Source organism: Somniosus microcephalus, chromosome 23, assembly GCF_052327205.1.
Source record: "Somniosus microcephalus isolate GS21.2 chromosome 23, FLI_Smic_1.0, whole genome shotgun sequence".
NCBI lineage: Eukaryota > Metazoa > Chordata > Chondrichthyes > Squaliformes > Somniosidae > Somniosus > Somniosus microcephalus.
The window spans coordinates 22,578,025-22,593,888 of record NC_141009.1 but is presented as its reverse complement, the minus strand read 5'-3'; the positions used below and the strand labels follow the sequence as shown (position 1 = coordinate 22,593,888).

Genomic DNA, 15,864 nt, shown 5'->3' with positions numbered 1-15,864 from the left:
CTCGGGGTCCCCCTTACGGACTGAACGGAGGTGTTCCGCAAAGCGGTCACCCAATCTGCGTTTGGTCTCCCCAATGTGGAGGAGGCCACATCGTGAGCAGTCTGTAACACTGTCTGGCTCACATCACCCAGCTCGGCATAGATTGAGGAACAGATTTGGGACCCCCTTGATCTATGTGGTTCTGTTGCACAGTGGCCAATGCGTGCACGTGTGCAGAGGGAAGTGTGTGAGGTGTGTGTAAAGTGTTTTAATGGCCCGTATTTTCTGATTGCAGGCCTCCCGTGGGCGGAGGCCTGCGATCTGGAAAAATCTGCGCCCTTACCTGAGGGCTCCCGGGACGCACACGCTTCCATTCCTGGGCCTCTCCAAACTGCCGGTGTGCAGGGCCCACGTATCCCAGAGGCACGGGTAGTTCGCAGCGTCCCTGGGATCACGTGGGCCATGGGGAGCCAATCAAAGAAGGGAATCTCCGTTCATACATTTGACAGGAAGACCTGTCAAATATATGAATGGAGATCACCCCCAACACTTTAAATAAAAAATTTTTAAAGTCACATTTTAAAAATTACTTAAGTACAATAAATTAACTATTTTAAACAAAACCTTAATTTTTTCAAAAAAATAATTACATTTTTTTACGGGGCTAAAAATAAACTTACCTTTTTAAAGTATTTTTAAATGATAAATCAGCGAAATATTTAAAAAACTTTTTTCAACTCTTATCCTGGTAAAAGCAGGCCTTACGTCTGCTTTTACCAGGCGCAAGAATTGTAAGTGTTTTCTGCGGGTGGAGGGTCTCCAAAAAGTGGAACTCTCCGCCCACAGAGACCCTTCTCCTGGGCAGCTGGAGGATCTGTCAAGACCATTCTTGACAGATCGGAAATGCCGGTTTCTAGCGCATGCGCAGTACATGCCTGAAACCGGCATTTCCGATGTCCCTACGGGTGGGTACACAGCGCGTACCCACCCGTAGGGATCGGAATATCCGGCCCAATAAGTTTTACTTACCTTTACTTCCTTCAGGTCTCTGGAGTCCCTCAGCTCACCGGCACAGAAAGCAGAATGGCCGCTGAACTGTCAAAAGCTGCAGCCTTCTGCTTTCTGGTCAGGAAGGCTTTCTAATTGAGTCTTGAGTAAAGACACAACTTAGACAGATTGTCAGTGTTTGACAGCTTCACAGAGCCGTCAAACGCTGACATTTCATCTGTCAAAAGCTCTTGACAGATGAAACGTCACTCGCTGACTTCACCAGTAACTGGCTTTCCCTTAATTGGCCTGCTAAGCCTGCTGGGCGGGCTTAACAAGGACAATCAAGGGAAAATAGCGTGGGTTGGCCACAAGTCGATGGAGGCGGGACTAAAACCCGACAAGTGGGAGTCCCGCCTCCAAAAGCTCCCCATTGACAAAATCCAGCCTTATGTAAGAAATTGGGCTGTGTGGAATTTGTTGGACAATACTGTTAGAAACAGCAAGTTAACACCACATAGGTGAAATTTAAAGGTCTGTGTAATGAGCACACATAATGATGGTAGGAAGTGGATATACAGCACATTGCTTTCTCTCCAAGTAACCCTGCAGGAAGCCACATTCTTGTTACTCCTAATCTCACTGGGAAAGTTGTCATTTTTATAGTAATCTGAGGACGCATTTCAAGATATTTTTTCTGGACTTCGCAGTGTTTGGTTCCGATGTAAAGGGAGCGAGAGAGCGTGTGTGTGTCTGGAGGGGATTACGGCATCTGCTTATGGATCCAACTAACTTGCATTTGGTACGAGCCAGACTAATCTTCATTTAAAGATTCGGCTCCACTCACTGAAGCTAAGATGATCTGATTGATTTGTGTGCAGTGCGTGTTCACTTTATCCTGGCACGCGTCGTTCAGCAGCACTTAACCATCACTCAAAACTACCCATAATTACCACAGCCTTCATGATGCATAAATAAAACAATCACTGGCATTTTTCTACCAGTTCCTAATGGATATATGTCGGGCAAAAAAGAATCATTTGAATATTATACTTAATTCCATGGTGCCCATTTCAGAGTTTATATTTAATGGCAGTGTAGGAGTCTCTGCACTCCTAACAAAGAATCTATAACTTACTGGAAGTTAACAAACTGAATTTATTGTCTAAGAACTTTACAAAACAAGAAACTACAGGAGAAGCTCAAAACAGGTCTTTTCTCTTTCAATCCACACGAGGACTGGCTGGCCCCGCCCTCTACCTCTGACGTCATGACGTCATCACGTTTCCCGCCGAAGGGGACGTCACGTGACCCGCGTGATGACGTCATCGCGTCAGATCGCGATGTTGTCGATCTAGCTCTGTTTAACCAGAGCCAACTTGAAAGGTAATAACGTTGGTTACAGACAATTATGTAAAGTCACTGTAAGAGTCTCTTAGTGGTTTTGCCACAGCAGCATCACATTTGTGCAGTAGGAGGTGCTCTTCTACTTACAACTTGGGTTAAAGAAAAAAAGAAAGACGTGCATTTATATAGCGCCATTCACAACCACCCATCCATGTCTCGCAGCGCTTTACAGCCAATGAAGTACTTTTTGGAGTGTAGTCACTGTTGTAATGTGGGAAACGGGGCAGCCAGTGTGCGCACAGCAAGCTCCCACAAACAGCAATGTGATAATGGCCAGATAATCTTTTTTTTTTGTAGCGATGATGATTGAGGGATAAATATTGGCCAGACACCTAATTCCCCTGCTCTTCTTGGGATCTTTTTACATCCACCTGAGAGAGCAGACGGGGGCCTCGGTTTAATGTCTCATCCGAAAGACGGGTTCTATGTTAAAGTGATGTAGGGGGAGCCCAGCATTGCAAATTCTATGAATTGCAATTATTGGATGCTGTTTTATAGTTGTTTCAACAATGTGCCTTAGACTTCAGACTCTAAGGGGTAGAAATTCATCCCGGGCGGCAATGTAAGACAGACGGGATTGCACGGGCCGCCCGTTATATGCCCCTCCCTGATATTCAGTCCCATTGACTTCGATGGAGTCGAATATTGGGCAGGACGTATAGCGGGCGGCCAGTGCGATCCCACCCGTGGTGTGCCACCGCCCAGGAGAGAGTTCTACCCCATGGCGTATGCGCGGTCATCAGTTATGCTTAGAAAGGAAAAGAAAAACAAACAAGTTAGAGACGCATGTCCGTTTGCCAGGTTTATTTTAATTGAAAGCAAGTGCTTCCATTTGCAGTAAAGATGTAAAATATTGGGCACACACTTGTGTCAGGGCCGTCATAACTTGTTCACCCGAAGTGCTGGGGACTTGCGTGTTTGACGTCAGTCAGCGATTTGTTCCCCGCCCGCCACACACACACACACACACACACACACACACACACACACACACACACACACCCTATGCTGTTTTATCTGGGTTTTTTTTCCATTACTCTTCATTCTGTTTCACCTTTTCTCTGTGGATATTTTAAATATTTTTATTCTGTGCGCTTTATTTAAAGAAAACACTTTTGTAAATTCTATTTCCTGCCCCCCCCCCCCCCCCCCACTTATCCTAATTTTTCAAATCTTTTCTGATTTTTTTTTCTCCCCTTCCTCCCCTATTGCTTCCAAGTGAGCTACCTGGGAAGGCCGGCGAAGTTCACTGGATAAAGCAGTAGACGCCAGGGCAGCGTGAGCAGCCCAGAAAAGATGCTACAGGCAGAGTGGGAGTGCCCAAAAAGGAAAGTGAGATGACTGGTGAAATTGTAGGGGAGGTTGCAGATGATTTTGTTATTTTAAGTTCTAAGTTCATTCGAAGGCCAAGACCAATTTATGGAAGATGAAAGTGTAGCACCAAGCGTTTGGGTGATGTTGACTAAAGACATTGAAGACAGAGGGATGGGATATTGACAGATTTACTTTCACTTGGCGTAACTATGAAAACATTTAATTCTTTACAAGCACAACCTCCCCTCAGTCTACTTACCGTAAAAACAAGCTAGAAATTATTTGATTAAATATGTACGTTTTATATTTAACAAAATGGGTAGCTCACATTTGCCATCAGATTAGCATTTTGGTTTAATTTAATTCCAGTAGCTTGGACATGATAGATTGCTTAGCTTCTGTAATACCTGTATACACGTCTACCATTCGAAACAATGTGAGGCTATTTGAGACAGTACTTCAGTTAGGTTGTGATCTGCTGTTAAAGAAAGACTTTCATTTATATAGCGCCCTTCGCAACCTCAGGACGTCCCGGAGCGCTTTACAGCCAATGAAGTACTTTTTGAAGTGTAGTCACTGTTGTAATGCAGGAAACGCTACAGCCAATTTGCGCACAGCAAGCTTCCACAAATAGCAATGTGATAATGACCAGATAATCTTTTTTAGTGGTGTTGATTGAGGGATAAATTATTGGCCAGGACACCGGGGATAACTCCCCTGCTCCTCTTCGAAATAGTGCCATGGGATCTTTTACGTCCACCTGAGAGAGCAGACGGGGCCTCTGTTTAACGTCTCACCCGAAAGACTTTAAGCAAACAGCTCCTACTGTCTTCTGAAACTAGCACCCTTGTGTACTCTTTTGGTTTAATGCTCCAAGTTATGTAGGCAGCCTTCCATTCCATTTGAACCTTGGCACTCAGTTAATGCTTCTGCCAAGCTTTTAGGATGATCAGTTCCTTCCTCCCTTCCTATTGCAGATAAGCAATCACTGACCGCTTGCATTTCTTCCCGGGCACAGCTCACTGTCTTTGTCACGCATTTGATTAGTTTCTGTTTAAACGTCTGACCACTCACTAAGGAAAAAAAAGGCAAGTGATGGTGTGAAAATAAAAGGGAGTGCAGTGCATGCATATTTGCTCATTTATAACTCCACTTGTAAACCTTATCGGCTCACTTGCTGTCCTGCTGCAAAACAGAACTACCGAGGTTCAATATACACGAGTCATAAATAAACACCATCGCCTTTTGACTCCATTTGAGTATTCAATGCATATTACAGTTTATGCACTGCGTGTATTGTGTGAAGGTAATGCTGATTTGATCTTTTCCAAAACACGTCAATTTTGCATTGGTTTAGCAAAAAAGGAGTGCTGTCACTGAGCCATGACTGGCTCCTCAAAAATATGTTTGGAATAGCTTCAAAAAAAAAACGGATTCCCAATGGAGATTGTGAAGGATTTTGCTTTCCTGGTGTTTAATTATTTTGAGCTGCAGTGCCACCTTTAACTGAGCCCAAATAGCGGATGGGGTGGGGCATGGGCTAGAGGCGAGGGCCAATAACCAGGGCGCATAGTTTCAAGGTAAGGGGCAGGAGGTTTAGGGGGGATTTGAGGAAAAACTTTTTCACCCAGAGGGTGGTTGGAATCTGGAACTCGCTGCCTGAAAGGGTGGTAGAGGCAGGAACCCTCACAACATTCAAGAAGCATTTAGATGAGCACTTGAAACGCCATAGCATACAAGGCTACGGACCAAGTGCTGGAAAATGGGATTAGAATAGACAGGGCTTGATGGCCAGCGCGGACACGATGGGCCGAAGGGCCTCTTTCTGTGCTGTATAACTCTATGACTCTATAGCCTATGGGCTTGATGTGTTTTATTAGCTGTTTCACCCACCCCGTAAAACAGCATCTTGGCCAAAGCCCTCCAGCCAAAGCGTCACCGTTGCTGTACTGCAGAGCAGGGAGTGGATTTGCTTGTTGAAATACTTTTAGATTGAGTCAGTTAAATATGTTACTGGAGAAGAGGAAAGAAGGCCACTGATTAGCTCTAATACTCTGGGGGCCATTTAGCTGTCATGTGTTAACAAATGAATTGCTTCCCTGTTTGAAAGTCCTGAGTGCGCTGGTATGTTACCTCGGGAGCCTACTGTCAACAAGGGCAGACGTCGACGACGAAGTCCAACGCCGCCTTCAGTGTGCCAGTGCAGCCTTCGGTCGCCTGAGGAAGAGAGTGTTTGAAGACCAGGACCTCAAACCCGGCACCAAGCTGATGGTCTACAGAGCAGCAGTGATACCCGCCCTGCTGTATGCCTCAGAGAAATGGACCATGTACAGCAGGCACCTCAAAGCACTGGAGAGGTACCACCAACGCTGCCTCCGCAAGATCCTGCAAATCCATTGGCAGGATAGGTGCACCAATGTCAGTGTTCTTGCTCAGGCCAACATCCCCAACATCGAAGCTTTGACCACGCTCAATCAGCTCCGATGGACGGCTCACATTGTCTGCATGCCCGATACGAGACTCCCAAAACAAGTGCTCTACTCGGAGCTCCGGCACGGCAAGAGAGCCCCAGGTGGGCAGAGGAAATGCTTCAAGGACACCCTCAAAACCTCCTTGAAAAAGTGTTACATCCCCACCGACACCTGGGAATCCCTGGCCCAAGACCGCACAAAGTGGAGGAGAAGCATCCGGGAAGGCGCCGAACACCTCGAGTCTCTTCGCCGGGAGCAAGCGGAAGCCAAGTGCAGGCAGCGCAAGGCGCGCACGTCAACCCAAGCACCCCACCCACCCGCCCCTTCAACCACTGTCTGCCCCACCTGTGACCGAGACTATAGGTCCCGCATTGGACTCATCAGTCACCTGCAAACTAATTTTTAATGTGGAAGCAAGTCATCCTCGGTTCCGAGGGACTGCCTGAGAAGAAGAGGAGAAGTTACACTGTGGAATCCCCGCCACTTCCAGCTCTCCCCAGATCACTTCCCCCAAAAGGTTGGAGCTGCATCTTCCCTGTCTCTTTACAGAGTGGAATTGCTTGTCAAGCTCCTGAGTGGGTGATTAACCCCTGGGTCCCCCTTGCCAACTCCTGGACAAACTCCATCCCAGACACCTGAAAGCAAATAGACCATGGAGTTGGGACTGAAATTATTCTACACTAGAGATGTAGAATCCTCCTCCTCTCTGGCAGCATCCCCAAGAGCACGACCCAAGTCCGCATTTAAAAAAAAAAAGACAGTCAGCCCATTAAAAGAAAATAGCCTGAAACTGGGCAGATGGCGGCCATAGCAGTGAGTTTTGTGTCATTTATGTACTTCCCAGGATCCCGCAGACAGCATAAAAATGAATAACCAGTTAATCTTTGGTAGTCTTGGCTGAGGGAGAAATGTTGGCCAAGACTCCAACTTAAACACATAAAAAATATATTACATTTTAATTTGTGTGTTTTTTTTTCCATTGGAAATCCATGCTAGGTTTGAAACCAACCCAATCTATAAAGTTGTAGGAAAAAAATCTCGAGTGAAGTATAAAAAAATCCACAATAAAGTATGAATTATATTTTATTGAAAAGTACCCCAAGAACACATTTTTTCATGGCAATGAATTTCAGAATAAATAAGTGAATGAATCTTCACTGTAGCAGCAGTGTTCTACAGGAGGCTGACCTCGTTTTAGTCGGCCCACGCTTCTTCTCGTAGTAAGCGCGCAAAGTCAGTTTCAACTATTGTTCGTTTCACTGGGAGCAGAAACTAACTGCACTTGAAATTGCCTTTCGGAGCTTGGTATAAAATGATGCAGGGACAGCATGTGCATCAGATAAGGTGGTTAAGAAGGCATATGGAATGCTTGCCTTTATTAGCCGTGGCATAGAATACAAGAGCAGGGGGGTTATGCTTCAACTGTATAAAACACTAGTTAGGCCTCAGCTAGAGTACTGCGTGCAGTTCTGGTCACCACATTACAGGAAAGATGTGATTGCACTAGAGAGGGTACAGAGGAGATTTATAAGGATGTTGCCGGGAGTAGAGAATCTTAGCTATGAGGAAAGACTGGATTGACTGGGTTTGTTTTCCTTGGAACAGAGGAGACTGAGGGGAGACCTGATTGAGGAGTATATAAAATTATGAGTGGCATAGATAAAGTGGATAGACAGGACCTATTTCCCTTAGCAGAGGTGTCAAAAACCAGGAGGCACAGATTTAAAGTAATTGGTGGAAGGTTTAGAGAGGATTTGAGGGGAAATTTCTTCACCGAGGGTTGTGGTGGTCTGGAACTCGCTCCCTAAAGGGTGGTAGAGACAGAAACCCTAACCACATTTAAGAAGTACTTGGATGTGCACTTGCGATGCTGTAACCTGCAGGACTACGGACCAAGACCTGGGAAGTGGGATTAGGCTGGATAGCTCTTTGTTGGCCGGCGTGGACACGATGGGCCGAAATGGGCCTCCTTCCGTGCTATAACTTTCTATGATTTTATGATCAGCTGCAGCTCTTTACGTTTCATGGGCCTGAAACACTCAATGTCCGCTCCCTGATTTGTCTAACTTCATCAATCAGTCCGTCTGGCTTGAGAAGCTTGAAGAACTTGGGCTGAGACTTCCTGTCAAGCTTTGGTGAAGAGAAGGAATGATGGGAGGAATGATGGGAGTGAGGATGGGGAAAAGAGGAGGCGGGCCTGTGGTTTTCTATGTTTAGGGGATCGGAATTTTTGCATATGGGAGGAGGGGTCACTGGTGTGTACCGAGAGCCTGCCTTTTTGTATACAGGGAAGTCGGCATTTTGTGTGTATGGGGAAAATATGAGCTAATGTGTGTATGGGACATCTCAATTTTTCAGTGCGTAGTGCCACTTTTTGGTAGTGTTTTTACACATGGAGAAATGACTTACTTGTGTATGGGGCTGGTTTTGGCACAAGTATTTATTTCCCAGCTCCAAAGCATTGGACAACCCTGCATTACTAAATGGTCTAGGATGGTCCAGAGCGCCATAGGACTTCAATTGTGTTCAGTCTTAGCACCAGTCTAAAAATGTCCAATAATGTGTTAGAGGCAAGAGATTTAGAATGTTTTTTTTATTACTAGCATTGTCTGAATAAACAAATGATTGAACGCAAAAAAAAAATGCAGTTTCGAGCCCAAACGTCTCGGGCAATGTTGCTCATTTTCTGCTAACAAATTGTTACTTTGGTCTGCCAATCTCCATCCCTACTTTGTCCAGAATCAATGCTCCATATTCCAAGGTAAGCTTCTAATGCCAGCCAGAAATGTGATGTCATCTCTTGTTGTTCCTATTACTAGCTTCATGCTGTGGTGATCTCTGAGCAGACAGGACAGGACACATTGTTAAAACCAAATACGGATAGCCACCTTGAATAGCAAAGTATACATTGGCTCCCTCCCTACGAGGTATATTTATTGCCCCTCCCACCAAAAGAGGAAGGAACACTTGAGCTTTTACTTTTTTTGTAATTTAACCAGAATTAATGGGATTATTTTATCATGTGTAGTGGTGGTTTGTGTAGATGCTGTTTTGTGCAGTCCGAGCTTTAAGCTTTGATAAAAGTTGAGCTGTGGTTCATTATTAAACTAATTATGTTCTGTTCTACGTTTTTTCATTGTTGACACTTGTCTGCATTTTCCTGAGACATGTTACCTGTACTTCCACACAAAATTCAATCTTTAAAAGTCACTCCACATAAACTCCACAATGCGTTTTTGCAGTTCACTTACCAGATGGTGTATTTGTGGGGGGCATGTTAGAAGGAGCAGCTGGCATGGTGGGCAGTAGGTTCAGTGCCAGCTGGCGTCTGTCCTGATGGTTCTGATCTCGTTGGATCTCATTGGTTGTAATTAGGTTGATTTTGCGTTTCTGTGGCGGTGGCTGCATGGGCTTGGCAACTGGCAACAGCTGGCACCTTGCCTCCAGCTGTGCGATAAGGTAGGTCTGGTTATTTGCCAGTGAAGCCAAGTGCTGGTACTTGTGCTCGAGGTCCCTGTAGCGGTTCGAAAGCTGCATCATCTCTGCCGTCTGGTTGAGAATCTTGTTCTCAAGCTGGGAGACTTCGAGCGCATTGTCCCGCTTGCGAATGATCTCGTGCAAGAGCTGCATGTACAGCTGTGTGACTCGCGAGTTCATGTTCCTACTCTCCTTCCGCAGAAGCTTCACTTCATTAACAACCCCGCCATCTACCTCAACCAGCTGCTGCAAGCTCTCGATCTGTCTCTTCTGTTTCAGAAGTTCACTGTTGAGCACCTCCAGCTCCTGCTTATTGACCCTGCTCTCTAGTACCGTATCCGGTTTGGAGTTCACACAAATAGCGCCTGTAACCTTCTGCTGGGGCACAATGAAGGTATACGAACACTTGTTTTCCATCGACACTGTGGCACGTTTGTATCGGTTCGTGTAGATGAACTCCTGCTCATCATTTTCCTCGGCAGCCTGAAATTCCTCCACTTTGTCAACACTCACTGTGAGCTCAACCAGTGTAAACAAGATTACAAGAGTCAGTTTCTTCATGGTGTTTCTATAGGTGTATATCCTCTGTTAGGGAGACAGAGTAATGATGATTATTAGCATCAATTCTGAAATGGCATAGGGGAAAAGAGAACATTAATAAAATATAAAAGGAAAACTCTTCAAAAGAATTGTGTAATTCAGTGTTACACAGTCATTGTTCCTTTACATTGTTGGTCTTATAAAATTTAACAAATACCTTCATTTGATGAAAACTATCTTTACCCAAATATAATTTCGCTGTCTACAAATCTAGACAAATATGTCCTCAGCTTAATGTTACTTACACAGGCTGCACAATGTCTATTAATATTAGTCAGACCCAGCTGTGGCCACCTCTTTTTTTATACAAATACAGACTTGTTCTGTTTATGCTGTAGGTATCAATTCATGCTCGTTGTAAATTTGCAGTTTAACTCTGTTCAGCTTAGGCAGGACGGTGTTTATCTCCATTATACAAAGAGATACAAACTTCAGTGTTTTGCTCTTGGTACAGTTCCTGACTGGAAAGCTAGAGATTCACATCAAGCTGGTGAGGAGCCTGATTCAAATTTCCAACCACATTTAACGTGGGACAGCTGTCAGTGTTTGCCTGCAGTCTGGGGCCTGATGGTATTAACAGGCTGTTGCTGACAGTCAGCTGTTCCTAAATATGGCCTCCGTCATCTTCACAGGGACTTGCATAGTAACTGCAATGAAACTGGAATTGGATACTCGAAATAACAACAGAAAATGCTGGAAAAACTCAGCAGGCCAGGCAACATCCGTGGAGAGAGAAATAGAGTCAACGTTTCAGGTCGAAACCCTTCGTCGGGACTGAAAAAACACAGGAAATGAAACAGATTAAAAGACCAGTTTGGGGGCTGGGAAATGGGGATGAGAGACCAAAAGAGAAGTGAAGAGACATTAAGAGGTATTCAAAACGAGACGAGATGGTGATAGGACTAGTGGAGAGACAAAAGACGGCTCTAGATTAGGTGTGAAATGCGCTGGCAGAATGAGAGACAGCTGCCATGTGGGAGAGAAAAAAAGGGGGAAGGGCACAAAACAAAGGTGGGGATAAAAAATATATAAAAATGTAATGGGGGCCGAGGTTATGATCTGAAATTGTTGAACTCGATATTGAGTCCGGAAGGCTGTAAAGTGCCTAATCGGAAGATGAGGTGCTGTTCCTCAAGCTTATGCTGGGTTTCCGTGGAATTGGATACTGTTGGATAATCCTTATTCTTTTAGCAACAGATTTGTGAAAGCTACAGACAGCAATATGTCTGACAATTAACTTCATTCATTATTGTTTCAAAATATTCACCTTAAGACTACAAACAGAGCAGTACATGCCATGTCTAGAAACTTGTGTGTACAGCACACCCTGGAAATCGTGAGCGATTGCCTGACCAGGCCGTTCACAGTACCTCGCTTTCAAAATAACTAAAGTTCCTAACTAAGTTTTGCTTTGTTTACCCTCTTATACCATTTTAAAAAGAAGGTATGGTTTAACTCTTACAAAAAGAAAATACTGCAGATGCTGGAAATCTGAAATAAAAACAGAAAATGCTGGAGATACTCAGCAGGTCAGGTAGCATCTGTGAAGAGAGAAACAGAGTTAACGTTTCAGGTCAATGACCTTTCTGACAAAAGGTCATCGACCTGAAACGTTAACTCTGTTTCTCTCTTCACAGATGCTGCCTGACCTCATGGTTTAACTCTAGCTGTGTCGTACTTTGTTGAGCCCCTTGTGACCCTTAGGCCATCAAGCAGATTGCTGAACGCACCACCGCCGGGGCCTCATCCTCATCAATATCCTGCTCAGTTGTCTAAATTAATTTAGCACCCTTCTCCAATGTTCTCTCGGCAACCATTGCTTTCTATCTTTGTTCTTCCTGAATTACGACTTTACCCAGGAGTGTCGTTGTGATCGCAAGATAGGACCTGCAAGCATACAGTTTAAACCAATTCTGCCTACAATTACCTGCTCTGTCTTTGTTCTATATTAAGAACAATGTAAAAACGCATCGATATTCGTACAGATACTCATCTGCAAAATTCACATCATGCTGTCTTCAGATGTAATGCTGCAGGCCTGGGATATCTTCTTTCAGTGTACTGTACACCAGAGGATATTTTTGTGAAATTATGATATGTACATCATTGGTTAAATACTCCATTGTTTTCTTGATTTACATTGGTTGACTGTTTTAAATCATCAGTCACCTTTTAGAACTCAGTCATGCACAGAGGGTAAATGCAATTGGTGAAAAACGTGAGTGGACAAACAAACCGGGCACAGAGTTCTACATAAGGTTATAAAAGAGCTACTCTGAATATGAGAGCTGATGCCTAACCTTTTGTTAATGGTTCTGAATCTGTCGCTGCATGTGCTTGTGTCTCATATTTACACACTGTTAACTCCCCAGAGCTCAATGGCAATAGCACTTTGTAGTTACAGAGAGAATATTTCCACAGCTTTTTTGTTCAAAATTTGGTTGGCGATCCCTCTGCTTCCATACGTCTTTAGAGATGTTTGCCCACCATATTGAAGATCCGCTAAACGGAGGTTTCACCATATTGTGCGAAGATTTCAACGGCAATAGCAAAGGGATAAATGTTTGTATCAGAGGGTGAAAGACGATGGGAATGACAGAAATCAGCATAACCAGATGTTTAATTCAAGCTGTACTTTGTTGGCTAAGGAGCTGCTTCGTGATTGGTTTATAAACTCAGCAAGCAACTAATTTGCTCGGAGAGTACAGAAACTGTACTATTTAGTTCAAGGGAGAAATCCATGGGCAAGATGCTGTAATTAGCTTGGAGTGGTGGAAAAATCCCAAACTTGCTTCAGGAAAAAGAGCCTATATTTAAAAATATATCTGTGTCTTTCTGCTTGCTTTTGGAATAGTCCATTAAAAGCGTGTTTTTTTGGCAGTGATTGTCTCTGAGGGGTGTCTGTTGTAAAGAACAGTGCGCGTGAGTGTAACTCCTCTCTCACTGCCATTTGACACAACTCTGTTTATAAAAAGTGGAAAGCTTAATAAATCCCAGACCCCAAAAATGCTTTACACTGTTCTGGTGAGAATTCCATTCTTTGAATGAGCTTCTGGGAACGTATGAGCGATCATATTGCGGACAGAGCACCTGCTCATGGAAAAATATGATCTCGGGGGCACATGAACTTTTGGAAGGAAGAGTGGAGCGGTTTTTAATGGAAGTGACAATGGGAATGTTTGTGGAAAGGGTAATGTAGGTCTTGCACTGAGTTCTTGCTGCATTCTGCAGCATTTGCTGGATTGAAGATGGCCGTGATCTTGAGTCGGAGTCCAACCAATCTTGGGAGGGATCAGCTGAACTGAGCCAATACAAGTTTTTTTTTAGTAGACTTCACGTACAGTTGCTTTTTTTTTTGCGAAAAGCAAACAAAAACCCAGTTACACCACGTGCCTACTGCTGTGATATTGGAATTTTACATTCTGGCATTCTCCCTCACCCATGCTAAACCGAGTGCATCTGCACATGTGTATCTACCGTTTTGTATGCAAATCTTTCAGATTTGAAAATTTTAAGGAAAACTATAAAGTTTTTGTTCAATTGAGTCAGTAGAGGTTTTTATAGTTAGCAACCTTAAAAGAAAAACCGCAACATTCCATCAGAACTCCTGGACCTGCCATTCCCTTTCTGCTTAAAGCATTTATTAAGGATAGGCAGCACCCAGCTTGACTTTGAAGTCTATACAATGGAGAAGGCATTGTTGTATTAAAGGGCACTTGGTTGGCATCTGGGCAGCTTTGTCCTTTGAACTCTGGGTGGGTTTGAAGATAGCCAATAGTAATGACATGGCACTTCTCTCTCCTGGGTGTCAAGGTCTCAGGATAGAGAGGAGACTGTCATGACATTAATATGAATGAGATTGAACCCAGGGATCCAGTCCACTGATCCCTATAAAAGGAATGAATAGGCAAAGGGAATATTTTGTGTTGCCTTAAAACTGTTAAATCCCAAAACAATTATATCTTCACAATCAGTGTGGCCTTTTAGCTTATTTGGAAAGTGATTTTATTTTTTCACGGTCTTGCACAGTGCAGAATTACTATCAATTAAATCAGTGCTCCTGTTGCTTTATTGACTTTAATCTCGTGTCAACATTTACAGTGCTCTTCAAAGTTCCATGGAAATCCAAATATCGGTTGGAATTTCCTTCCCCCGTTCAGAGTTAATGAGGGGAAATACCACTTGTCTCAAAAAAAACACTTTTTTGGTAACAATTGCGTGGTATTTTGCAATGAATAATTTCTTAGGAATGATTTGTTAATACGTAGCATGCAATATATGGACTCTTATAATACAGCTTATAAATACATTGTTGGCAGGTGAATCTTCAAACATTCAGGGCAAGATTTTACTCCTGTAATGGTGCTAGTTTGTGTCTGCATTTTGTAACTAATATTTTTCGGTTTAGCACATACAGAATTTGCATACAGTGCTGTCGTGGGAAATGGAGACAACCAAAGTTCCCTTTTTAAACTAGATTTTAATTCTAATTTTTTTTTTGTTTTTTTTTGAGTGTCCTGTTTTTGTTCACGGTGAGGGGGTGGATGTTGGTGCTGGTGAAAGCTGTGCTCTACTGTTGTTGTTGCCCAGTGTCAGCATCAAGTATGCCTGGGCCAAATACAGAATGGTGAGGTGTAGACAGAGGTTCCCTCTGCTCTTCCCTAACAATGGGCTGGATTTTGTCAATGGGGAGCTTTTGGAGGCGGGACTCCCACTTGTCGGGTTTTAGTCCCGCCTCCATTGACTTGTGGCCAACCCACGCTATTTTCCCTTGATTGACCTTGTTCAGCCTGTCTAGCGGACCAATTAAGGGGAAGCCGGTTACAGAGAACGCCAGTGTATGACGTTTCATCTGTCAAAAATTTTTGACCGAGAAATTGTCATCGTTTGACAGCTCTGCGAAGCTGTCAAACACTGACATTCTCTGTTGTTTGATGAGTTCTTGTATTAAAGACTCAGCAAACCTCTTTTGTGAGCAGAAATTAGATGAATGTTGCATTGGAGAATGCAGCAGCCATCTGTCATCTCTGCCGGTGAGATGCGAGACTCTCTGCATCCCCAACTGTTGAAGCCTGCAGGAAGAAACAAAGGTAAGTAAACATTTTCTATCACTTTCCATTCACCTCACATAGATAATTCTCCACACTTGCACCCATCACTTACTCCCACAGCGCACTTTTGCACCCCTCAGACCCACTGCTTGCCTCGGTGACCCTGGCGGGGTTTCCCGATGTCGGGAAGCCGGCGCCTCTGGTGGAAAAATGGGAATAATCCTCTTAACTACCTGTTAACAGGCAGTTAAGTGGCTGTAATCCCCTTCCCGCTTCCAGGAGACTGGACCCGGCGCGGGTCGTCTACCCGCCTCCTGGGAAGATGGGATGGAGGTGGGTTGGGGGCGGGATGGGCACCCGCCCCCAGATTCTGCCATTTTTCCAGCAGTCCCGCCTCCAAACCTGCCTCCCCAGGGCTGGCAAAATCCAGTCCAATGTGTCTCATCCTGATCTCTGAAGAGCACCACCTACTGCACCAGTACATTCTGTTCTGTCTCCTTTATCACCCAATCTTGTGAATTGTCTGGGTGAGAGCACAATTGGGTAAGGACTGTGAGGCAGAGCAGGTTACCACTCTC

The 15,864-nt window shown here is 44.2% G+C and overlaps 2 protein-coding genes across 7 annotated transcripts in view; one reads left to right on the top strand and one right to left on the bottom strand.

Moving 5' to 3' along the window:
• The window catches only part of ralgps1 (Ral GEF with PH domain and SH3 binding motif 1), a 905,396-nt gene that overhangs the window by 452,554 nt on the left and 436,978 nt on the right, over positions 1–15,864 (top strand). The gene's annotated exons all lie outside the window — the stretch shown is intronic.
• Positions 1–15,864, bottom strand: part of angptl2b (angiopoietin-like 2b) — a 64,762-nt gene that overhangs the window by 40,776 nt on the left and 8,122 nt on the right. The window contains 1 exon segment of the mRNA XM_085965592.1: positions 9,410–10,220. Within this exon segment, the coding sequence (XP_085821718.1) occupies positions 9,410–10,196 (787 nt within the window). The 5' untranslated portion in view covers positions 10,197–10,220.